This window comes from Cynocephalus volans, chromosome 8 (genome assembly GCF_027409185.1).
Source record: "Cynocephalus volans isolate mCynVol1 chromosome 8, mCynVol1.pri, whole genome shotgun sequence".
NCBI classification, from domain to species: Eukaryota; Metazoa; Chordata; class Mammalia; order Dermoptera; family Cynocephalidae; genus Cynocephalus; species Cynocephalus volans.
In genome coordinates, this window is record NC_084467.1 from 117,141,063 (window position 1) to 117,168,701 (window position 27,639).

Here is a 27,639-nt window from a genome sequence, read left to right on the forward strand (position 1 = left end):
CATCTTCAGATCCAAAGGAAATGTGGAAGACAGAGTTAGTGATTGCATATTTTGTGGACTCCTAAATTACAGCATTTACAAAGGTGTCTTTTTACTTTAATATGCATGAAATATTTTCTATCTCTGCCAGAGAAGGAGTATATATGTTATAAAGATGATTGGAATAGAAATAATTTACCCTAAATTAACCTTTGCCCCCCCATCAACATCAATCTCTTACCAAATTGGTCTAGGCCAGTCCACAGAGCAAAATGTATTCTCTCATGATTGCTGTTCCAAATTGCAGACACAAATCATCTTGAATTTCTATAGTTAGAGGTTGGTTTTCTGAATACCAAGTCAGTAGCTCTCTACTGGTGGCCAACAGAAAACAAATTCCCTTGGCCACCTTCAAAGTAGAGACTCAGACAGAAATACGATCTTGTCAGTATGTTGGGGAATTAAGTACTTGAAGAAAGGTTCTGCTCTTATCCTCTTTTCATTAAATGTGAAACGGTGACAACAGGAGTGGTTCCTTAAACCCAGAGATGGAAGCTTTATGTTGAGTATGGTAGAAGCACCTGCCAGCCTAGGTTTCTAGATAATCCCAGAGAGTGGAGCTGTTTTCCTGCCATAGATTTTCTACCCAGCTTCGGAGAGTTACTTACCAAGCCCAAGTCCCCACCTGCATTTCATCAACCTCTGCAACATTCCCATCATAAATCATTTACTCTATAAATGTGCCCAGGATCACTATCAAGTTCACTTGTATATATTCCTTACAGCACTCGTACTCTTTCCCTTGGAAATTGGAATGACATAGACCTACTTTCCTGTTATTTTCAGTTTTTCAAATATCACTGACAGTGGTCAGCAATCTCACTGTAAGGTAGTGGCACCAGGATGTAATAAAACTGAAATTGCTCACAGAGAAATTTTAGAAGACAAAAGAATGACTTCTTGTGGATTCTGAGAAAAATTCAGATTTTTATTCTTTTTAATCAGTTTCCAAGAAGATAATACTATACTGCTGTAACTAAATTGAGTCACAGTAAATACAGTTCAATATATAGAATAAAACTATTTTTAAAATTAAAATATAGGAGCCACTGATCTGCCATTACTAAAATATATCAAGGCTAAAAATTTGGGTTCTCCACTTAGGCCAATTACTTTTCTAAAATAGGATCATAAAATTGTTGGAAACCCCAAGAAACAGACTTTGAGACAGAGGTTTGAATGCAGCAAGTTTATTAGAGAGCGCTTTCAACACCTACACCTGTGAAGGAGTGAAGAAAGCAGAACTAGGCAGAGAGAGAAGTTGAAATGTGATACAGTCACAACAAAAACCTCAGGCTACCTCACAGGGTGAAAGCTTTGGAGCTGGAAGATCCCCGCATAAGTATCTCAAAGTGAGGCAATATCCTGACATAGACAAATCACTGGAAGCAGTATACCCCTAGAAAGGGAGGTAACCATGGAGAAAGGAGCTCTTCAGCAAGGACAATTTCTGAAGAGGACCTCAATGGAGAGCTGACAGCCCAAAGCACTACCAGCTGCTGAGGGAATGCATGGTAGGGTACTTAGGGGTGCAACCTTGGACGGACACCACAGCACCCACCAAATACAACTTCAGGTAGAAGACAGTGTGGCATTGGACATCGGACCTTTCCCCAACAGCTTTTACCTAGATTAGGTAGAATTACTAAGCAGATTTTGTTTTTTCGTTTTTTGATGAAACTCACAGAAATGAACTGACTCTATCATTTCTAGAAATCTGGACACTAGCGCAAGGATTTCTTTTATCCCCAGTCAGGCTTCATGTGCCAGTATTTTTTGCAAAGCAACCCAAGTTAACTTAATTTAAAGGATTTTTCATTTCCACAGACTTGTCCCATCCTCAGCACCCACATACCCCATGACATTCTTACAAGTGATATCTTGCCCCAGCACGGTCACCCCATTTGATCAGATGGATTCTGGATACTATAGGAACTGTTTGAAACTCACTGTATGCTTGTTCCTCAGTATAGAAGACTATGGTGGAGTGGAAGGATGAGAGAGAGAGAAAGAGGATTCTTCCTTGCACCAGAGCATACACTGCTTTCACCTTCTGTGATGCGCAGACATGAAATGCTGTTTGTAACTCAGTTTTAAAGTTGGAAGTATTCAAGAAGAAAGTTCTAAAAATTTACCCCTGCAACCTTAGGAGCTCACTGGAAAACTTTTGGTCAAGTTTCAGCTTTCTGTTCATTAATAAATATTTTCAGAAGTTGAGGTTAAAGTACTTATGTTTATGACACTATTTCTGAAAGTTTAGGTCTATCTTCCAAAGGAAACTATGCTTTTGTTTGGCTCCTTCCAACCTCTATCCTCTTTATTCCTGTGTATTGAAAGTATGAAAAGTGTTGAATTTTTCAGCATATTCTAACATTCAATCTGAGTTTTTTCATCTGGGCATCTCAGGACTATGGACAATTCACCTCTGTGTTCTCCATAGCCAATGCTTTTTTGCTTTCCCACATTGGCACCACTTATTCCCAGGTCAGTTAGAGCAGTTCCATCTACATGGAAGTTGTGCCTCCAGCCTTTTGAAGCTTCCTCAGACTGAAAGCCATCAATATTTACAGAAATGTAGCTTTGTCTCTTCACTTACCTGTTTAAAAGGTTGCATAAATTATTTTGTGACACTGTTAACAACAACAAAAATGTATTTCTGAAGTGGTTTCCGAACTGTCTGCTTGTTAGCTTTTTAGAACCCTGCTGGACTTTGTGTCCTTTTAGGGTTGTGTAACTGCCCAGGGTGTGTGTAGCTTTGTGCATGTATGTATGAGGGCACCTGGGTATGAATGACCCAGGCATGTAAATATTTCCCCTACATTCTTAAGTGCATGCCAAGTCATTTTCTAACTGCTCTGGAGCAGAGCACAGAGAACCACAACTATCTTAAAAGGAAATTTCCAGTTTTAGCAACCAATTCAATTTAGTCTAGTCTTCTTGATCCCAAACTTAAAAGCATTATTGAAATAGCATTAAAAATTAATGCATACTTATAAACTCAATGAAAAGAACTTTACAACCTCTCCTCATTAAGGAGAGAGGGGCTTTTGCCCTATGGCTCTGCACAGAGCATCTCTGACCTCCTTGTTCCTTAGGCTGTACACGACAGGGTTCAGCAGGGGAGTGATGACAGTGTAGGTCACTGAGATGAGTCTGTCCTGCCCCAGGGAACTCTGAGACTTAGGCTTGAGGTAGATGATGGAGGCGCAGCCATAGTGGATAATGACCACTGTGAGGTGGGAGGCACAGGTGGCAAAGGCCTTCTTCCTACCTTCAGCAGAGGCAATCTTGAGGATGGTGGAGATGATGAGGACATAGGAGATGAAGACCAAGCCCATGGGTAGGACAAGGACACAGACACTGACTACAAAGTTGATGATCTCATTAACAGTGGTGTCTGTGCAGGCCAGCTTCAGCAGGGGCCTCACGTCACAGAAGAAGTGGGAGATGACAAAGACATCACAAAAGGGCAGGCCAAACACAGATGTCACCTGGACAATGGCCATGACCAGGCTAATTCCCAGTGACCCAGATGCCAACTGGACACAGGCTGTCTTACCCATGATGACTGAATATCGTAGGGGGTTGCAGATGGCCACATAGCGGTCATACCCCATGGTCATAAGCAAGAAGCAGTTGTTGATGCCAAAGGTGAGATAGAAGAAGAGCTGGGTGGCACAGCCTTGGATGGCAATGGGCTGGTGAGGATCCAGGAGGCCAGCGAGCATGCGAGGAATGATGGCCACAGTGTAGCAGGTTTCAGAGAGGGACAGCATGCTCAGGAAGAAGTACATGGGAGTATGGAGGTGACGGTCCAGGTGAATAATTGTCACAATAATCATGTTTCCAGAGAGAGTCAGCAGGTATAAAGTTAGAAAGACAACAAAGAAGACAAGCCTGTGCTGCCATCCAAAGCTGGAGAAGCCTTCAAAGAGGAACTCAGTCACAAAAGTAGAGTTTGGGTTTGGCAGTAAGGTAGATCTAGGTTTTTAAAGAGCGAAGTGAAGAAAAGAAAGGTGTGATGAGTTCACTGAGAAGTAGAATAGGCTGGATCCAGGCCTCAGTAAAGACTTTATTTGTTCTCTGAGCAATGCCCTGGACCTAGGGACATCAGTGTTCAGCTGCTGCCCAATTGCTCAGAATTATCCCCTTTGCCCACCCTCTTCTTTGGTACTAGAAAACTGTTACCCTAGGACTCTGGGACTGAGGGCAGAGATAGAGATGAGAGACAAAGTAGAAACAAATTAAAAGAGATTTGTAAAAACAACTACCTGATTTTATTTTATTTTATTTTATTTTTGATTATGTACCCAGAAGTGAGATTGCTGGATCATTTGATAGTTCTATTTTTAATTTTTTTGAGTAGCATTCATACTGATTTCCACAGTGCCTGTTCCAGTTTACATTCCCACCAATAGTGTGCAAGGGTTCCAATTTCTACACATCCTTGTCAACACTTGTTATGTTTTAATGATAATTATTTCAGTAGTAACCATTCTAACTGTTGTGAAGTGATATCTCATTGAGGTTTTGACCTGCATCTCCCTGATGATTAGTGATGTTGAGCAACTTCACACTCCTAAATTGAAATCAGGATCGCAAAGAGATATTTGCACTCCCATGTTCATTGTACATTATTCACAATAGCAAAGTTATAAAAACAACTCGGATGTCCATTGACAGATGAATGAATAAAGAAAATGTGGTGTATGTATATAGAAAATGAAACATTACTTAGCCTTAAAAAAGAAAAAAAGATTCTGTCATTTGCAACAGTATGGATGAACCTGGAGGGCATTATGCTAAGTGAAATGAACCAGTCACAGGAGGACAAATACTGCATGCTTCCAATTATATGAGTTACCTAAAATAGTTAAACTCATAAAAGCAGAGAATAGAATAGCAGTTACTAGGTGAAACAAGCCAGGCACAGAAAGAGAAATACCACATGTTCTCACTTATTTGTGGGAGCTAAAAATAAATAAATAAATAAATAAATAAACGCACAAACAAAGGGGGGGAGGAGAAGACACAACAATTCCTTGATCTTTTTAAGACAAGTAAACAGATATGACGTAGGGGGAAGAAGAGTGAGGGAGGGGGGAAGAAGAACAGGTAAGGGGTCATGAAAATCAACTACAATGTGTATTGAGAAGTTAAAATAAATGAAAAAAGAAAAAAAGAAGAATCGTGGTTAGTAAGGCCAGGGAAGGGGAATGGGGCACTGTTGGACAATTGGTATAAAGTTTTAGTTATACAAGATGAATTAGCTCTAGAGACCTGCTGTACAGTACAATGCATATAGTCAATAATTGTTAAGAGGGTAGATTTTATCTTAAGTATCTTACCACAAAACAAAACAAAAAATGAAGGGACTCAAAGAAACTTTTGAAGGTGATAGATATGTGTATTATCTTGATTGTGGTCATCATTTCATAGGTACATACCTTTGTCTAAACTTATTAAACTGTATAGATTAATTACATGCAGTTTATTGCATATCGATTATTACCTGGCCATTGAAGAGGTGGGTCTAGGTCAAGAAAGAAGTAAGTGATACATCAAATGTCCCCAGTTCCATAGATCCTTCTCAACGCACTTTTAAATTAGTCTTCCAAAGATCCATTGAGGAACAGTGACCTAGTGAAAGACAAAAGATACTTGAGACTAATATCCTTTCAACACTGTCAGCAGCATTCAAAACCAAATGCCCTGTGAGAGTCCCTAGAATGACTTCTCCTCTGCAGAATCCTAGGTCCTAGTCTTTACTACGCTAAGCCTTGCACTGAAAATCCCCTGTGATCATAAAAAGCTAGAAAAGGGAGCACTTATACTGCTCTTCTTTCTGGAGACTGTGCAACAAATATCCTCTAAGATCATGAAAAATTATTTGATAAAGTACTGCAGGTATTTAGCTTATCTCCTTGAATTCTAGCCACGGGCAGGGAAGAGGATGAAATGAATCTGAGGATGACCCTTCAAAACAGGAATGGGTTTTCCTAGTGTGAGAGCAAAGATAAATTTTACTTAATCAGGGAAGGACCAGGTGTCCTCCTCTTCCCTTTAATTATACAAATTTCAGGCTGTGTTGGGGATAGAAATGAGCTAGCCCACCTTCTCTTTGTCTTACTCCAAGTGAACCCAGCATGGGAAGATTGCAATGGGGCAGATTTAATGTTGCCCCTGAAAGCCATATCTACTACTGATAAAGCCCATCATGTTTAAACATTACCTCCATTCAGAAGGCTAAGAACCATACTAATTACCTCCCTTCTTTTTTTCACCCCGAAGACAAAGACAGTAACTCCTAAAATTCGCACCTCTCTGTTCCCTCCTCTTCATGCTTACTACTAATGCCCAGCTTCTGACTGTCATCATCATTCTCTATGGTTACTGCAATGGTCCCCTAACTATTCTTCCTCAGTTGACTAAGTCTTTCCCCTGAAGTTGTCACTATGCTTTAAAAAAAATCTTCTCACAGTGCTCTCCTGCATAAATTACTCTAATAGCTCCTCAAAATTTTAAGCATAACATTCAAACTCATTTGTAAATTGTGCATGGTGATACTCCATAGAGTTGCAATGAGAATTAAATGGGTAATATATGTGAAGAATTTTACCTAGCACTTAACACATATGATGGCCTTAATAAATAGTAGTTTTATTAATAATTATTCCTTTTAATTTTCCACAAATAAGCCAGTTTAAATTTCTAAGAGGAGCAGGATAGGAGTGGGGCTTGAAGTGTGGAATATACTATAAAGCATATGTACTTCACAGGGCCTGGTTTTCCAAAGTCTTGCAGTTTCAAATATTGACCTTGCAGAGGACTGGAAATTATCCTCAGGCTATAAGTCTCTGGTATAAGATAAAAATTTGTGGCACAGTTAGGTTGCTGGCTCAAGGACAGACTAGTTACTGATTGTTGTGTAAAGATACTGAGAAATTGCTGTAAGATCACTTAATTGTCTACTGGAATGTCATCTGGCTTGTTTCACTGAAAGTTACCAGCCTATATTGTTAAACTATAACCCCACCTTTGTTCTCTTCCTGTAACTTCCTGGTCTGGAAAATAAATGCAGGAAGAGAACCCCAATTTGGCATTGATTTCTCAAGGAAGGGTTGCCTCTTGCTGGAGGGCCCCAGGGAAGTTAACCACTTTAGGGCTTCTCACTGCTCAGAAGAGATGGGCTTTGAGTAATCCTTTGCATCTCCATCACCCAGGGGAAGATGGGTGACAAATCCGGGGGGGGGGGCAAAGCAACACAAAGCAACAAGGGAGGGCTTCAGTCTAAGATTCCTAGATTTGTAGATAAGCCTTGGATTACTCCAGCCTTGACTTTATAAGTTTTATCACTTCCCTTCCAATTGCTCATGTGAACCTTTTTAGTCTTAATTTTTTTCTTGAGGTGTGTTTACCACATCCATGCACTGCCTCATGTACTATCCTAATACAGGTATGGATTAGGTAGACTACAATTTTTGATTTTGCCTCTAATCCCCTTCCTGAAGATGTCCAACATTTTACTTCTCCCTTGGGTTATAGTAGCCCATCTAACTAATATATCCGGAAACAATCTGCAGTGACAGCTAGATCCCTTGCCTGCATTATAATTGATAGTTTGGAGTCTATCACTGTGAAATCACGGTTTCCATTACACTTTCACACATTGAAATTTATCCACATTATTCTTATAACTTAATTCAATTCTATTGTTGCAAAGATCTTATGCATGCCTGTAGCCTAGAGTATTTCTGTTTTCTTCCTCCTCCAGACCATTAGTCAGCTCCAAATTGCTAATGCCCTAAAAGATTCTTTCCTAGCACCATTATATGAGAAAGTCTAACAGAAAGAATAATGAGTAAAGGGTGCAGAGTGAGTAGCAGAAATTTAAAATGTTGGCAAGAATAGGATGACTCATCTAGGGTCTAGGAAATGAGGAAGGAAATATAAAAGATAAAAAAGTAGAGAGGGTATGGATGGAAAGAAACCTCAAAATTTGGATATCTTTGACATTGGAATTTTCACTGCCTTTCCTTTCTTTCAAATAGATTACAAAAAAAAAGTGAAACAAGTCCTGTTCTACCCAATCCTAGACGAGTGTACTGTTTACAGTTTTCTCTAAAGAAGGGAATGTACTTATCCTGTTGTTTCCTGAAATTTGTTTTAATGTCCTGTGCATTTTGGGTTTCTCAAACCAGAATTTTGCTTGGTTTTACCAAATAAAACCATTTCTTTGGTAGTTCAGTGTGTTAGGTAGTCACAAAGTGTTAAGTACCGTCTAGTGTTAGGAAAACAACAATGATCAAGATGGTCTTTGCTCTCATGGAGCATAGATTCTTGAACAGCCTTCAGTATATGACCCAGTTAAAAGCCCTTCAAGTGTTCTATGTCCCTCTTCTCTACATTAGTCTATTCGTCTACCTTCTCAAAATCTTAGAAATCACACTATTTCCTATGAGAGACTATGTTACCCCTTCTTCTATAGACTATCACTGGTTATGTGTTAAATAGGTATATGCTATAATAATCAGTTTTCATCCTAACACATAAGAAAATAAAACTCACCAAGCAGCCTGTTTCTTGGGTTTTCTAAAGAGTTGTGCTTATGCCTGAGTCACATCCATCACCCTGGAAAATTGACTGCCTGCAATAAAAGATTATGAACTTTTACTACTGGTTATAAAATGTTTTCCCAATTTTTGCCAATACTTTTCTTAAAATTATTTAAAACCTATCAGTTTTTTAGTTGTAGATCACTTTGTAGAACTATGCTATTTTACCAAATCATCTATGAATTTCCTTATCAGACGGTTGCTAATTTTGTATTGAGCAGAGCTATGGTTTAATAGAAATTCCCTCTTTGCTGGCAAATTTAGACACTGCCCAGAATGTGATACCTAAAAGAAATGACTTAGAAAGGAAGGAAATAATGCCTATCTTAGTCTTCTAGTGTTGAAGACGAGGAGTGAAGGACAGAAATAGTCACGCTGACTTTCTTTAGATTCCCATAGCCCCACCCACTGGAAGAAGCTCATCTTTGGGTAACAAAGAAGTAACTCTAGTTTGAGGTTCTTAATAATAAACTGTTTTTCCCAAATGCTGGATCTCTCTCCTCAAAACAGCCCTTACTACTCCCAAATGATCAATGGCAAAATACACAACGCAAACAGCAGAGTGCCTGGAGACCTCATTACTGAGGCAGCTCATTTTCTAACAACACTGAGAATAACACTTTGGAGAACAGAGCTGGCTTGGCTATTAGGGACAATCTCTGGGATACAAAGGCTGAATTCCCTTGTTAGGGTGGTCCTGCTGAGATCCATGTCACATTTTCTGTCCATTTCTCCGGTGACAAGAGAGGGGAGTTAAGGCCTTAGGGAATGACTCTGCACACTTGAGAGAATGAAAGCAATCTTTACCAAGTAGGGTTTAACGTGGGTCCCTGCTTCCAGCACACAGAGAGCAGACCTTCAGAAACTCTGACCCTTGAAACCAGTTTAAAGTTTCTGGGTGGATTCATCAATCCTGTCCCCAAAATCTGTTGTATGAACTTGTATACTTTAAAATTGATCTGTATCATGTCTACTATGCTCACTACACACCTCACATTCATTGTGGAGCTCTCAGCTCAGTTTGGCACAAGGCCTTAGCCTTGCTAGGTCATCCTCCATATGCTTATCCATATCCCAAATAGATGTTAATGAGTGTCGATAAAAATATGTAAAAGTTGGCATTCAATTATACACATTTTTAACTCTAATCATTTCTTTGCATTGATCTTCTATTCCTCACTCGATTGTGAGCACTTTTAGATAGACTCTGTCTCATTCACCTTTTGTTCTCTCAGTGTACCTACAGCTGCTACTTCTAGAAAAATAATTGCCAACATTATTCTATGTTTTTATTATATGCTAGGTACTAAACTAAGCAATGTATGTATATTAACTCATTTAATCCTAACAGTAAACCCATAATCTAGCATTCTTACATTCTTTTTTCAGAAGAGAAAATAGGCACAGAGATGTTTTATAATTTTCTTTAATATACTGATCTGATAAATGAGAAAACAGGACTTGAACACAGGAAATCTAGCCTCATAAGTTATGCTTTACTGGTTAGGTTAAACTTAACTTGAAATTGTTTTCAATGATGGTACTGCTAGTGGTAATAACCTAAGAAGGCACCTTAGTGATAGTGAAAAAAGCATTAGACTAGTAATTCGGTTTACCCAAGTTTTAGTCACATATATACCACTTACTTGATGAGTGTTAGGATGGGCACTTATCTTTCATGGGCCTCTGTTTATTCATCTATGAGTAATGATATAACAATACGGTGGTGCTAGTGATGATGATAATCCATCAAATTTTGTATTCTCCACATTGTATTCTCCATCATTGTTTTATGTCAACATGATGAAGTAGATATATGTGTAAATATGATTATCCCCACTGTACAAATGAAGAAACTGAGGGAAAGTGAGAGAACTGGAATGAGTGACTCCTTACCAGGGTTCTTTCTACCCTACTACTCTTCATATTCATATAAAGTAGAAAGGTAGAATTACTTGTATTTCTCCTACATCTCTATAATGATGCTGCAATGACTATAATATATGGGTATAGCTACTAAGTCAATGAATAGTTCAGGAACCAAGATTCCAGAGAGAAAGTATATGCAGAAATGTTAGCCTGACACTCACTTCATTGCAGTTTCCCTGAAGAACAGAAATTTGTTTGTGGTCTTTGGTCCAAAGAACTAACAAACTGAGCATAGCATCTGGCACTCTCCATATGCTTAAGGGCTATAGCCTATATGAAAGAGTGAAGTGAAAATGAATTAACCTTCACCGGACTAAAATCAGCTTCAAATTAGCTTAATCCCTAGTTCGGTTTATATGATCTTGCCGCTAGTCTAACAATCTGCCAGGAAGCAAAACAAAATCTTCTTTGGAGACAGATAATAGAATCTAGAGCCTCAGTTTGTCTTTATAATTGTCTTCATATAGAACAAGGGTAGGCAAACTATAGCCTGCCCACCCACGAGCCCACCACCTATTTCTGTACAGCCTGTAAGCTGTATAATAGTTTTTATATTTTTAAATGGTTAAAAACAAATTAAAAAATGAATAGTATTTTATGATGTAAAAATTATATGAAATTCAAATTTCAGTAACCACAAATAAAGAGGATTTTTTCTGAACCATAGCCATGCTCACTCACTCACATATTATCTATGGCTGTTTCTGTGTTATTATGGCAGAATTTAACAGTTGCAACAGAGACTTAAGCCCACAAATCCTAAATTATTTATTATGTGGCCCTTTTCAGGAAAATTTTGAGGACTCTTGATGCAGAGTGACCAGGATGCAATAAAAAATGCACCAGACAAACCAAGAGAAAAGAGCAAAGGGCTAAAAATCAAGGAAAAAAAGTGCTCAATATAAACATACCCATAAAAATAATCATATTAAAGTTATAATATACAACTTTAAGATAAACATGATTGTGGCAATATAAGGTGACCCACAAAGAGTGACACCCATGTATAATTCCTTTTCTTTGAGAGTGGGAAGAACTGAGACCTACCTTCCAACCAACAGAATATAGCAGAGGTGATGAGATGCCACTACCATGCTTACATTACATTATATTATCTTAGTGGACTGGAGCAAGAGATACTTCCTTGTAGGCTTTGAAGAAGTAAGCCTCCATGTTTTAAGAGGGCTTGGGAGAGAACCATGTGGCAAAAAATGTGGACACCCTCTAGAAACTGAGAGCAGTTTCAGTTGGCAGTCAGTAAGGAAACAAAACCTCAAACTTATAATCACAAGAAACTAAATTCTGGCAACAACCACGTGAGTTTGAGAGCCAAGACCCCAGAAGGAATACAGTTCAACGGACACTTTGATTGCAGGTTTGTAAGCCCCTGAGCAGAGGACCTAGCTAAATCATGCCCAGAACACCTGACCAACAGAAATTTTGACATAATAAATTTGTGTTTTTTTAAGCTACTAAACTTGTGATAACTTGTTATGCTGTAATAGAAAACTAATGTAATCATTATTCTGAAGAAAATAGATGACAAATTTTGGAATCACCATAGAGAATTAAAATATATACCAATGAAACAAACAAATTACAAAGTGAAAACACCAGAAGTAAAAAATACAGTAACTGAAACTAAGAATCTAATAGAATGTTTTAACAGCACATTAAAAACAACTGGATATAAAAATCAATGAATCACAAGACACGTCAGTAGAAACTATCCATACTGAAGCACAGAGAGAAAAAAGTAATGCAATATGTATAGAAGAGCATAAGATGCATAGAGAATCCTGTGAAAATGTCTAGCATATATGTAATTAGAGTAATAGATTGATAGGAGAGAGAAAATATATCAGAAGCAATATATGAACAAATTACAGCCATGAATTTTCCAAACTTGAGGAAAACATCAAGATACAGATTCAAGAATCAAGCTGAGTTACAAGCAGGATAAATATGCATAAGCCACACAAAAGATGCATGCAAGCATACAATATAGAAGAGCTAAAAAACAAAGTTGAAAAAAAAAGTTTTAAAAGCAGTTAGAAAGAGATATATTATTTTCAAGAAATAACAATAAGGTGGACCCTTAGCAATAAAGGAAAACAGAAATCAGTGAAATGGTATCTTCAAAGTGCTGAAGGAAAATAACTGTCAAGCTAGAATTCTATACTCAGGGAACACATCCTTTAAACATAAAAGCAAAGCAAAAACAGTTTCAGAAATGCAAAAAAAAAAAAAAAAAGAGAGAGAGAATTCATCAGCAGCAGATCTGAATTAAAAGAAACATAAAAAATAGTTTTTCAGGTAGAAAGAAAATTCATCTTAGAAACGAAAAATAACCAAAGTGAATTTTTTTAAAAAACAGAAAAGGTAAATAAATACACGATCAAGTGTAAATTAATATTTATTGTACACAATAAAAAGTGTAATGTAATGTTTTATGGATTTAAAAATATTTACAGAATTAAAATACGTGACATTTAACCATCAAAATGGACAGTATTTAAATGAAGATTTTATATAGTCTTTACATTGTGCTTGAATTATAATCTCTAAAGTAACCACTAAAATGATGTGTAAGTAACAAATTAACAAAAGGGAAAGAAATAATAAAAACATGATTTAATCCAAAATAAGCAAAAAATAAGACAAATGTATATATAAAATATGGAAAAATATGAAACGAATACTGGTAAATTTAAACCCAAATATATCAGCAATTTTATTAAATGTGAAATAAATAATAGTCTAATTACTAGACAAAGATTGTCAGACTGGATAAGAAGATAAACTTTTATTTACATGACACGCCTTAATTATCAGCATATAGAAAGACTGAATACAAAAGAATAAATATATTATGCAAACACTAAGCAAGAGAAAGCATTGTTTTAAGTATTTATTGAGGTTTATTTTGTGGCATGACATACGGTGTTGCCTGAAGAATATTCCATATGTATTTGAAAAGAGTGTGTGTTATCTCTTTTTGTATGGAGTGTTCCATAAGTGTCATATCAAGTTGGTTGATAGTGTTTATTCAAGTATTCTATCTCCTAACAAATTTTCTGTTGTCCTGTAAATTACTGAAATAAAAACCACCAAATTCTCCAACTACAATTTTTTTTTTTTTTGTAGGTGGCCAGTACACGGATTGAACCCTAGACTTTGGTGTTATCAGCACCACACTCTAACCAATTCAACCTAGCTAACGGGCCAGGCTCCAACGATAATTGTTTAATTGTCTATTTCTCCTTACTCGTTTTTCTTTATGAATATTAGGACTCTATTGTCAGGTGTACATACATTTACAATTTTATATCTTCCTAACATATTGACTGTTTTATCATAATAAAATATATTACTTTGTCTCACTATTCGATTTCTGAAAGTCTATTTTTGTTTGATATTAATAAAGCTATTTCAATTCTCTCGTGTTTACTGTTTGTGTGATATATCTATTTATAACCCATTACTTTCAAAGTATTATGAGTTTGATTCTAACGTGTATCTCCTGTAAATAGCATATAGCTGGATCTTGCTTTTTTAAAACTTAATCTGACATTATTTTTCTTTTTTCTTTTTAAAATTTTTATACTTCATTATTAGCATAGTCATTAAAAATCATGATTTTTCTTTATGCCCTTTACTCTGCCTATCACTCCCCAAACCTCTTCCCTCCCTCCCCCATCTCTAGTATCCTTAGGTTTGTTCTCTCCTTCCGAAAGTTCAACATACTGTTGTTGTCTTTTCTTTCTTTCCTTCTGTCCTTCCTTCTTCCTTCCTTCTTTGCACCCAGTAATGAGTGAGAAAACGTGGTATTTCTCTTTCATTGCCTGGCTTATTTCACTTAACATAATTTTCTCCAGAATCATCCATTTTGTGGCAAATGACAGAATTTCATCCTTTTTTTTTTTTTTTTTTTTTTTTGGCTGAGTAATATTTCACTGTGTATATATAACATATTTTCCTTATCCAGTCATCCATTGTTAGACACTTAGGTTGGTTCCATATTTTGGCTATTGTAAATAGAGCTGTGATGAACATGGGAGTGCAGGTATTCCTTAGACATGATGATTTCCATTCCTTTGGGTATATACCCAGTAGTGGGATTGCTGGATCATATGGTAGTTCTATCTGGAGTTGTTTGAGGAACCTCCATACTGTTTTCTATAATGGCTGTGCTAATTTATAGTCTCACCAAAAGTGAAGAGTTCCCCTTTCCCTGCATCCTCACCCACATTTGTTATTCTCAGTATTTTCAATAATGGCCAGTCTAACTGGGGTCAGGTGATATCTCAATGTGGTTTTGATTTGCATTTTTCTGATGATTAGTGATGCCAAACATTTTTTCATGTACCTGCTGGCCATTTGTATGTCTTCCTTTGAAGAATGTCTATTCATCTCCTTTGCCCATTTTTTAAGTAGATTATTTGTTTTTTTACTGTAGAGTTGTTTGAGTTCTTTATGTATTCTGGATATTAATACCTTGTTGGGTGTATAGTTTGCAAATATTTTCTCCCATTTTGTAGGTTGTCTTTCCACTCTGGCGATTGTTTCCTTTGCTGTGCAGAAGAATATTAGTTTGATATAATCCCATTTGTTTACTTTTTCTTTTGTTGCTTATGCTTTGGGGATGTTATTCATGAAGTCTTTGCACAGTCTTACTTCCAGGAGTGTTTTCCCTTAGTAATTGAATGAGTTGGGGTATATATTGAAGTCTTTAATTCATTTTGAGTTGATTTTGGTATATGGTGAGAGGTACAGGATCAGTTTCATTCTGCATATGGATATCCAATTTTCCCAGCACCATTTATTGAAGAGGCAGTCTTTTCTCCAATGTATGTTCTTGTTGCCATTGTCAAAGATCAGTTGGCTGTAAGTATGTGGGTTGATTCCCAGATTTTCTGTTCTGTTCCATTGACCCAAGTTTCTGTTTTCATGCTAGTACCATGCTGTTTTGGTTACAATGGCTTTGTAATATAATTTGAAGTTGGGTAGTGTAATGCCTCCAGCTTTATATTTTTGCTCAGTATTGCTTTGACTATTTGTGGTCTTTTGGTGTTCCATATGAATGTTAGAATTGCTTTTTCTATTTCTGTGAGGAATGTCATTGGTATTTTGATGGGGATTGCATTGAATCTGTAGATTTCTTTTGGGTAGAATGGACATTTTCATGATGTCAGTTCTTCCTATCCAAGAGCATGGTATGCCTTTCCAGCATTTAGTGTCCTCTTCAATGTCTTTCAGTAATGTTTTGTAGTTTTCATTGTAGAAATTTTAACCTCCTTGGTTATATTGATATCAAGGTACTTTATATTTTTGTGATTATTGTAAATGGGGTTGCTTTCTTGATTTCTTTTTCTGCTAGTTGATTACTGGAGTATAAGAATGCTACTGATTTTTGAGTGTTAATTTTGTATCCTGCAACATTAATGAAATTGTTAATCAGCTCTAAGCATTATTTGGTAGAGTCTTTAGGTTTTTCTATATATAAGATCATGTCATCTGCAAACAGGGACAGTTTGACTTCATCCTTTCCTATCTGGATGCCCTTTATTTCTTCTTTGTGGCTGATTACTCTGGCTAGTACTTCTAATACTATGTTAATAGGAGTGGTGCAAGTGGGCATACTTGTTCCTGTTCTTAAGAAAAGCTGGAAGCTTTTCCCCATTCAGGATGATATTGGTGATTTGTTTGTCATACATGACTTTTATTGTGTTGAGATTATTTCCTTCTATACCTAACTTGCTGAGAGGATTTATCATGAAGGATGTTAAATTTTGTCAAATGCTTTTTCTGCATCCATTGAAATAATCATATGGCTTTTGTCCTTGATTTGGTCGATGTGGTGTATCAGAATTATTGACTCATGTATGTTGATCCATCCTTGCATCCCTGGGATGAATTCCACTTGATCATGATCTGTATATATATATATATATATATATTTTTTTTTTTTTTGATATGTTGCTATATTCTGATTGCTAATATTTTATTGAAGATTTTTGTGTCTATGTTCATGATGGATATTGGCCTGTAATTTTCTTTCTTTCTTTTTTTTTTTTTTTTGTATCATTGCTTGGTTTTGGTATCATAGGATGAGTTTGGGAGAATGGCATCTATTTCAACTTTTTTGGAATAGTTTGAAGAGAAGTAGTATTAATTCTTCTTTACAGGTTTGATAGAATTCAGTTGTAAATTCATCTGATCCTGTACCTTTCTTTGTTGGAAGATTGTTGATTACCACTTCAATCTCATTGCTTGTTATTGGTCTGTTCTGGTTTTCTCTTCTTGGTTCAGTCTTTGTAGTTTGTACGTGTGTAGAAACTTATCCATCTTCTCCAGGTTTTTTGTTTGTTGGCATACAGTTGTTTATAATAATCTCTGATTTTTTGTGTTTCTGTGGTATCAATTGTAATCTCTCCCTTTTCATTTCTGATTCTTCTAATTTGGGACTTCTCTGTTCTTTTTGTTGTTGTTGTTAACCTAGTCTTGGTTTGTCTATTTTATTTATCTTCTCAAAAAAACAACTTTTTGTTTCAGTGATCTTTTATATCATTTTGGGGTTTCTCTATTCCATTTAGTCCTGCCCTGATTTTAATTGTTTCTTTCCATCTACTACTTTTAAGACTGGCTTATTGTTGTTTTTCTAGTTCTTTGAGGCATAGTGTTAGGTCATTTATTTGAAGTCTTTCCATTATTTTAATGTAAGCATTTATTGCAATAAGCTTCCCTCTTAGTACTGCTTTTGCAGTATTTCACAGTTTTTGGTACCTTTATTTTTGTTAGTTTAAAGAAATTTTTTATTTCCTCTTTAATTTCTTCTTGGACCAGTGGGTTATTCAGGAGTCTGTTGTTTAGTTTCCAGGCATTTTTATAGTTTCTAGAGTTCTGTTTGTGATTGATTTCCAGTTTTAATCCATCATGGTCTGAAAAGATACTTGGAATGATTTCACTTTTTAAAAAATTTGCTAAGACTTGATTTGTGACTTAACATTTGGTCTATCCTGGAGAATGTTGCATGTGCTGATGAGAAGGATGTGTATTCTACAGTTTTTGGATGAAATGTTTTGTAGATGTGGGCCAGGTCCATTGGTCTAAGGTGTAGTTTAAATCCTGTGTTTCTTTGTTGATTTGTTGCCTGAAAGATGTGCACAATATTGAGAGAGGGGTTTTCAGGTCACTGACTATTATTGTATTAGGGTCTATCTCTTTTTTTTAGGTCTAAGATTGTTTGTTTTACATATCTGGTACCCCAGTGTTGGGTGCATATATATTTATGACTGTTATGTCTTTTAACTGGATAGATCCTTTTATCTTTATATAATGGTCTTGTTGTCTCTTTTTATGGTTTTTGGTTTGAAGTCTATTTTATCCAATATAAGAATACCTTCTTCTGCTTGTTTTTGTTTCTATTTGCATGGTAAATCTTTTTCCATCTCTTCACTTTTAGTATGTGTGTGCCTTCATAGGTGAGGTGAGTCTCTTGAAGACAGCATATAGTTTGGTCTAGCTTTTTAATCCAATCATTCAGTCTGTGTCTTTTGAATGCAGAGATTCATCGATTTACATTTAGGGTTGTTATTGACAAGTATTGTTTTACTCCTGTCATATATTATTGCTTTTTGTTTAGATGTTTTTAAAATATCATTTGTCCCTTTCTTCCCCTTTTATTTTTCATCTTCAATGTTAGTTGGATTTTTGAGGTGGCATGATTCGCTTCTTTCTCTTTCTCCTTTAAATTTTGGTTTTAATGATGGGTTTTGCTCCTTTTTGTGAATCCATGATAGTGATTGTTGTTTTTCAGATTCTGGATGCATGACTCCTTTGAGAATTTCTTGCAGGGTTGGTCATGTGGTAGTGAACGCCCATAATATTTGTTTGTCTGGGAAATACAATCATTCTCCCTCATTTTTGAAGGATAACTGTGCTGGATATTGTATTCTTGGCTAGCAATTTTTTCCTTTTAGTATTTTGAGTATATCATCCCATTTTCTTTTGGCCTGTAAGGTTTCAGTTGAGAAGTCTGCTGTTAGTGTGTTGGGGGCTCCCTTATAGGTGACGATACATTCCTCTTACTGCTTTTAGAATTCTCTCTTTGTCTTTGAGTTTTGCCAGTTTGACTGTAATGTGTCTTGGAGAGGAACTTTATGGATTGAATCTGTTTGGGAATCTTTGGGCTTGCTGGATCTGAAGGTCTGCATCTCTCCCTATACCTGGGAATTTTTCTGTAGTTATTTCCTTGAAAAGATTTTCAATGTCTATTCCTCTCTCCTCGCCTTCTGGAATACCCATGAATTGAAAGTTTAAGTGCTTGAGGTTGTCTGCTAACTCTCTTAGATTTTCTTCATTTTTTAAAATTCTTTTTCCTTTTTCTGTCTGCCTGCATTATTTCCAAAAGACCATCTTTGAGGTCTGAAATTCTTTCTTCTGCTTGCTCTAGCCTGCTGCTTGAGCTTTCTGTTCTGTTTTTTATTTCATTGAGAAAATCCTTCAGTTCTAAGAGTTCTGCTACATTCTTTTTTAGGTATTAATCTCTTTGCAAATTTCCACCTTCATATCCTGGATATTTTTTCTTGTTTCATTATGCTTTCTAATTGATTCTTCTCTTATCTCTTTGAGTTTTCTTAAGATCAATGCTCAGAATTCTTTTCCAGAAATTTCAAGGGATTTCTGCTCTGTGGGATCTGGTTCTTGAGAATTACCATATTTTTTCGATGATGTCATATCTTCTTGTTTATTTGTAGTTCTAGTATTTTTTTGTTGATGTTTGGTCATCTGATACAACACATGTTTCTTCTATTACTCTGGAGTGGGCTATGAGGGGAAAGACTTCCTCCTGTACGTAGGCTCTGCTGGTGAGTCTTCTTGTATCAATGAAGTTGAGTATGTGTTGGGCTACCTTAGCTCCTGCTCTGGTTGTGGGTGGCCCTCTCTGGGGCTTGGATGTGGGCCTGTGGTGGTGGCAGCAGCAAGGTGTGGGACAGTGCTCAACTGGGCCCCCATTCAGGCAGTGGGCTGGCCTCTCTGGGGCTCAGGAATGGGTCAGCAGTGGTGGCAGCAGTTCACAGGATTGGCATGCACCTGGTCTCCTGCATGGGCAGTAGGAAGGCCTCTTTGGGGCTTGGGCGTGTGCCAGTAGTGGTAGCAGTGGCAGTAGCCCAATCCTTTTCTTTTGATAACATGATTTAATCCTTTACTTTTAACGTAATTACTGAATGATTGCATTAATGTCTTCTATTTTGCTATTTGTTTTCTGTTTTATATCTTTTCTATTTCTCTGTTCTTCCTTTACAGATTTCTTTTCTGTTAAAAAAAATTATCATACTATATTAATTCTTCTCTTGATGTTATAGCTAGATTTTCTAGTGGTTGTTCTAGAAACATATGCATATTTTATATATTATCACAATATAATTCAGGTTAACACTGATTCAATTTCACCTAAATAGACAAACTTTACCCCTAATATGACTTCATTTCTTCCTCTTCCTCCTTTTACTATTATTGTCATATATATTACATCTTTATTTTTATAAATTCAAAACTACTGTATTATATTTATATAATAGTTTAATCAATTTTTTGTTATTTAAATGAAATTAAGTGAATAAAATAAAATGTAGATACACACACATTTCTGTATAATTACCTACCTATGTTACATAGGTAGTGTGATAGTTAATTTTATGTGTCAACTTGACTGGGCTAAGGGATGCCCAGATAACTAGTAAAACATTATTTCTGGGTATTTCTGTGAAGGTATTTCTGGAAGAGATTAGCGGTTAAGTCGATAGACTGAATAAAGAAAACTGCCCTCAGTAATGTGGGTGGGCATCATACAATCCACTGAGGGCCTGAAAAGAACAAAAAGACAGAGGAAGGGTGAATTCCTTCTCAGGTTCAGCTGGAACATTCATCTTCTCCTGCTCTCAGACATCAGTGCCTCTGATTCTTGGACTTCTAGACTCAGAATTTATACATTGGCTCTCCAAATCTCAGGCCTTTGAACTTAGACTGAATTATACCACCAGCTCTCCTGCAGGTGCCAGATCGTGGGACTTCTCAGTCTCCATAACTGTGTGCACTAATTCATATAAGAAATCTTTTCTATATATGTATATCCACACACACACACACACACACACACACACACACACACACACACACACACACGTTGGTTCAGTTTATCTGGAAAACCCTGACTAATACAGGCAAAATTTCTGTTTTTTTTTCATTCTTTCCTGTGGATATGAGCAACGGCCAGCTGTTATTTCCTTTAAGTTTGAAGGATTTCTCTAGTTTTCTTGAAGGAAAGTTCTGCTGAAAACAAATTCTCTCAATCTTTATTTATCTGGATACACATCTATTTTGCTTTGATTTTTGAAGAATATTGATGCTAAATGTAGAATTTTCTTAAAAACAAGAACTTTGTTTAAAAGTTCTTGGGGGTTTTTTTAGTAGTCTGAATACCATTTCACTATCTTCTGCTGTTACATCAGCTGTTAACCATATCTTTTTTTTTTTTTTTTTCTGTACACAGTAAGCCATTTTTTCTGGTTGTTTTCAAGATTTTATCTTTGTATTTGGCTTTTATCAGTTTGGCTCTGATATATCTACATATGTCTATATAAGGTTTTCTTTACATCAGGATTCATTGAGCTTCTTCAATCTATTAAGTTAATGTTTTTTTTTTTTTTAATCAAATTTAGGATGTTTTCAGCCATTATTTATTCAAATTTTTTCTACTCCTTTATTCTTCTTCTACTGAGAATCTCACTACACCTACATCATAATGTTTGACTTTGTCCTCCAGATCTTGAGACTCTTCATTTTTCTTCATTTTTTTTCTCTTTTCTTTGGACTGAACAATTTTTATTTATTAACTTTCAAGTTCACTGATTCTTTCTTCTGCCATTTCATACCTGCCATTGATATCAAAGTGAAATTTTATTTGTTATTATTTTTTTAACTCTAGAATCTGTGTTTATTTCTTTTTTTATAGCTTCTGTTTCTCATTTAAGATTCCCCATTTTTTGGATCATTGCCATTATACTTTTAATTTTTTTTAACATAGTTTCCTTTAATTCTATGAACATATTTATAAGATTTATTTTTCTCTTTGCTAAATCCAATATATGGGCCCATTCAGAACCAATTTCTATTTACAGCTTTTTTCCTCTTAAGTGTGAGTCACATTTTTTTTTTCTTTACATATTTGGTTGAAAACTGAACACACTGTAGCAACTTTGGATTTTGTTTTATATTTCCAAGTGTTGTTGTTGGTGTTTTCCTTTTTTAGTTACTTTCTTCAACTTAAATGCAGAACCCGCGGTATGTTAGTGCTGATGTCCTCTCAGTATTTTAATTATTTTTACTTTTTAACCCTGGCTTCCCAGGGTTTTCCCTATGACTGCATAGCTTAGTGGTTAGCCAATGATTTGGGCAGAGATTGTACACAAATACTTAAAGCCCATAAGGCTCCACTATATGCCAATCAACATGTGTGCAGGTTGTGGCATGCATTTAAAGCTCCAGTGGGTTCTCATATCTCACTTGGATTTCACTTTAGAAAATCTTTTGAGAGTTAGGATCTCTCGTGTTTCCTTTGCACATTCAAAGTTTCTATGCTGCCAGAAATGTGTGAACTTATCTCAGCCTGTCTATGACTCTATTATTTTCATGATCTTCCAGTTAAATTTATTGTTTATTTGTTGCTTGCCCAGAACAAAGATCATATCAGAGTAGCAGAGCTGCGAGTTTTCCCTATCCATTCCTGAATGAGTTTGCCACATTGAAACAGGAAAGCTACATGTTTTCACCTAACCTCCACCCCAAGAATAGACTGACTTCTCAGTGTATTCTTATAAGCAACAGCCAACTCTAAGCAGATAAAATTTAAGTTTCTACCCACTGAACTGAGGGAATGAGGAGAAGGTTGGGAGAACCCCCAGACAAAAAGGCTACAGACTCTTGCTATTCTAACCTGAATCTCTAACTATTTTTTAAGCATAATTTTTGGAAAAATTTATGTGCCTTTGTTCAATTTCCAGTGTCCTAAAACAATTGTTTATGATAATTTCATTCAGTTTTAGACTTATTTATTTATTTCTTTGGAAAGGAATTTGTTTGCCTCTTCCTGCTACCGTCAGTAGAAGTTTTGTCTTCTCTACCCTCTTTCATTGCCTCCTGATCCATAATTAGTGGCAGATCCCAGAAGACCCCTAATTCATAACATCAGGAACCTGGGAAATGTGGTAGAACTTGATTCTAAATTTGTTAAATAGAGAAGGAAGAAACACAGATGTTCAGAAAGGCAACATGTATTGATGTTAACCAGAGATTCTGCAGTTAACCAGAGATTCCAAGCTCAGTGTATTTGCTCAAGAAGATCAGAGCAGTTTTTAGTTTGCTCATTTGGTTAACTGAAATATGGACTCAAAAGTGGATCTTAATAGTTAACGTTCTCTAAAGATCGTGGTTGAATATGTGAGACGTTGCCACTGAATGGCTCCCTGATTCTATAGGGAGAGTGAGATCCCAGTGAGTCAAGAACCAAGCAGCACCACATACCAAACAGATGTAAAGAGTACATGTGGTCCGTGAAATGGGTAGTGGTAGTAATGAGAATTGTTTGCTTGCTGAGTTCTTTGATGCTGCCTGATTAATTATGGTATTCCTAAGGCTGAAATAGAATGAAACGGATCTATATAACACAGTAATATGCTTTCTAAAATTTCTAGAACTGGTGAGCATAGTCCTGATTTAGTCACCATAATGGTGAACATGACCTCTCACCCATTTCCCAGACTGGTGCCAGTTCATGTCTAGAACCCTATGACATTGCTGCAAATGCATATTATAAATTTTCTCTGTAGCCTTTCCTAAAGGAACCTGCATCCATTTACCAGGGTGACTGATTATAAGGGATATACCTACACTTCAGGAAAATTATTGGTTACTGCCTCTGAACTGACACTTATCCATGAATAACAAACACAATTTAGCTCATAAAGATCAACTAAAAAATGGAATTTGGGCCTGAACTTATTTCATAGTGGGTCCCTTGATTCCTAAACATATCCCGGTTTATTTCCCCATTTCCAAAAGTATTATTTGAAATAGACACACTTGGAAATATTTTACACATCACCTACTTCAACACATTTCCTGGGTAATCCATGATACTGCCAGTTTTGAGTAGGGCCCCAAACAAGAGAAGGCTCTGAAGTTAGTCCAGGATACAGAGTAAGAATCTCCACCACTAAAGCTTTATGACTCAGTAGATCCAACATACTGAGAGTTCATTTTATGTGGTGATTGATATTTATAAGTCTTCAATATGCATTTGTGGTGATGTCACAGGGTCTGTTCTCAAGGGGACATGGCCACCTCTTCATTCAAAGGCTCTAATCTGGGAATTGGGTGAGAGGCTTTGATGATTCTCTGTTATGGTGAATCAACTCAGTATCCTGTCAAGCTACAATAGGACGACCACAGTTCAAACCCTTCACATTTCTGTAAAGAGCTGCACTTTCTTTCTCTATTAGATAAATATCTTCTGAGAAATGACTCCTGCCTGAATCACTGCTGGGGCTGATAAAGGCAGGTCCCCTAACCATTACCCTAGGAAGCCTATCATTAATTGTTTGTGTGTCTCAAAAAGCCAAAGTCATCTCCATGTCTACCACCCTAGTCCCAGCTCCCATCATGTTGCCATTGAAGAACTGCAGTAGCTCCTAATCAACTTTTCTGTTTCCAAATTTCCTCTTCTCTAACTCATTTTTTACATTTTAACTAGACCTTTGGAAATGCACATCTGGTTGTGCTATTCACCTTTTTAAAGGCTTTGCTGGCTCCATATCAGCCTTACAATAAGCCTGAAGTAGTACAATACCCTGCATGATCTCACTCCCCACAACCTTCTAACATCCTCTCTCCCTCTCTGTGCACAAGTTGGCTTTCTTTTACTTCTTGGAACAAGTTAATGTTAATTTATCAAGTCTATCATTCATATTTTTCTCTCTAGCTTAAATTTTCTTCCCCAACCTCACCTAGTTGACATACATACATCTTAAAGATTTCAGCTTAAACATCACTCCTCAGAAAAATATTTAAAGACTTCTCAGACTAGCACAACCTGCCCCCTCTATTACATGCTCTCATAGCACCCTGAATAGCTTTTTCTCATAGAATTCATTTTTCTTCGTAATAATGTATTTATTTGTAAGATTATTTGTTTGAAATATGCCTGGCTGGCTGCACACTGCACAAGGACACCTAATCAGAGAGAGAGTGAGGGATAAAATCCTGCCCAGAAGACATGCATCCTGGTATAGAGCTCTACCTATCTAAAATAAGGGACACCCTTTTACTGATTGTATAAGTACACTGTCTCCTCACCAAGCAGTGTGCACATGGGCTGCATATATCTAGAAGAGTCTCCTTTTTAAAATTCGCACAAAGATAACAATGGATTCGCTACAGCACTGCATTCCTCCCTCCTTGATAAGCTCTGTGAGAACAAACACCATGACTTTCTGTCATGCTTGTACCCCCACTACTCAGCATACTGCCTGGCACATAAGTAGATGTTCATTAATATTTCTTAATTCACTAAATCAAGGAATGGTTCTCAGACATAGAATAATAGATAATTATTTTATTTTGCATATTTCTTCTGGGTTCATTGATTTGTTAACAGAACACATTTTAGTTTCTAAGATGGAAGCTTCCCCTGTGAGCCAGTAGCCAAAGGCAAACAGTTCTGTTCTATAATTGCCCAAATTCCTCATCCGGCCCCTGGGATAGAGCCTCAGACTCTTTCTCTACCCTCCCTTGTGCCATGGATTGATTCTCAAGGGAAAGTCCCAGAGAGTTCTGCAGCAAATGGATCTTGTTCTCTTTCAGGAGTGAACAGGAGTTCCTGGATCTGGGATTTCGAGAGATTTCAACTTGCAGGAAGACTCTCCCATGCCAGAAGAGTAAATGTTCTGGGCCTAGAATTAGTCACCACACTGAGTTTCCTTCTGACACTCAGGAAATGCTGACTTTCTAGGTTCAGGGTTTTCAATTTTTCCCACACAAGCCTCTCAGAGAGAGTCCTGTCTCAGTTTTTTTTTTTCCCTCCAAGTTCAGATATACAAGCTTGTGAAAGAATTTCTCTTATCTCTTTTGCCAAGTTTTCAAGAAGTAAGTGTTTATTGGTAGAAAAAGAGGAGAGAATTGCTTTTAAATTTTCTAATATTTTTCCTTTTCCCATCCTCAGTTTCTTGACATTAGAAATTTCATACTTTCTCTGTATCTTGCATGATGGTTGAATGAGACTTGTTGCCTATATAGTACAGTATTCTCCTAAGTTTTATTTTTAAATAATGGAAATATAGTATTCTCATGTTTTATTTTTAAACAATGGAAGAATCTGCTGAAAGTCATGGAGGAAAGAGCAAATAAGACAATCTTATAATCCCAGAATTATAATCTACTACTAAGGTCCCTGGTATCTTTTGAGTCAATAAGGCTGAGAGTTAGGTAGTTTTCCTATAGCTGTTGTCTCTTTTCCCACTCACCTGGGCACCTTGCCTGAATATTTATTCAGTAGAGTTTTGATTCAATGGAAATGTATGGGATTTGGAGTCCAACATACCTGTCCTTCATATCTGTCTTTGCCAATTACTAAATATAAGTCTGACAAGTAGCTTATCCCACTGGGCCTCAAATTCTCCATCTAGAAAATAGGAGTATTTTATTTCCTTGCAAAGTAATTGCTAAAGTTTAAAATCTATAGCCTATCTAAATAGGCTAGCATATAATATATTTTATACAAATGTTAGTTTCTGCGTTTTGTTTTTTAACTACTTCAGCCATTTGGAGTATAAGGACCAACTTCATTGTTCCATCAGCTTTTAAGGTCTGTATGCTACTTTGATTCCCCTTATTTAGTATGCTCACTTGTGTGTCAGATTATTTGCCCTGCCCTTATTCATCAATGTAACATGGAGGCATCCAGATCACTACTTTCAGAAAAATGTGCTTGGTATAATATAAGTGTGTAATGAGGATGTGAACTGGGCTGGAGTTAAGTATTCTACTTAGATACAAGCTAGACTTGCAGCAGGAGAAAACAAGTAAAGGGAACATCATTTTCCTCTGAGGCTCTCGAGCCTCGCCATCTCACCAGTTGTTAGTAGCTATGTTAGGAACTAAAAGGAAACTGGGTAACTCTTATCAGGTCCATGTCCCTTTCTCTTCACAGAGACATCAAAACCAACCCCAGAGCAAGATAAAGTGATTTCCTCTGTTTTTAAAAATGTCTTCCTAAAGAAGGTTTACTTACTTCCAAGTATCAGTGTTACATGTATCAGTATCTCACTTGAAATAGAATGAATTTCTTCTTCCAGTATTGAGATTTTTCAGTAGCAAAGAACTCAGGGTACAAGGTCAAGACAGATGGGTTTCCAAGCTAGCTTGACCATGAACTTAACATAATATTGGGCAACTCCTTTATCCTTTTTGGAATTAGATTTCCTCACATTTCTACTACATAGTTATTTTTGAGTAGCAGATATTTGAAGAATAAAGGAAACTGCAAAATTCCAAAAAAAAAAAAAGTTATATAAGTTTCTACCATCTTTATAGAAAAAAGAGCTGTTCACCAAAACTAAGAATGAGGATTAGAAAACTAGAAGTCAAGATTAATCATCTGTGTCCCTTCTTCATGATAATGGTTTGCCAACATTTAGTTTCATCCATCTATCTTTTCCTATATTGTCCTTCAATGTCTTTTCTCTCTAGCAGACTCTCAAGTTCTGCAACTTAATGAGCTCTGTAGACTTTATCCTTTCCTATCTATTTGTATGCCAGTTTTTCTGTCTCTCTCTTGCTTGGGTGTTTCATATGCTCTATATGTTGGCAATGTCCCTAAAGGAAGAGACCATTTTCTCTACCTCTCACTGCCCTGTAGCTCTGTAGCCTAGATTCTTACTTAAATGCTTTGTCTTGGTTTCTGTGTGCCCAAGGCAGTGCTTCTGTGTGTATCTGGCAG

At 36.5% G+C, this 27,639-nt stretch overlaps 1 protein-coding gene across 1 annotated transcript; it reads right to left on the reverse strand.

The window, feature by feature from the left end:
- Positions 1-3,068: 3,068 nt before the first annotated feature.
- Positions 3,069-11,677, reverse strand: LOC134384339 (olfactory receptor 10J3-like). Its single transcript, XM_063105877.1, has 2 exons — positions 11,631-11,677; positions 3,069-4,020 (listed from the first exon to the last, which is right to left on the reverse strand). Exons 1-2 carry the CDS (start codon positions 11,675-11,677, stop codon positions 3,069-3,071), a joined length of 999 nt encoding a protein of 332 aa, XP_062961947.1.
- Between the last annotated feature and the right edge of the window lie 15,962 nt (positions 11,678-27,639).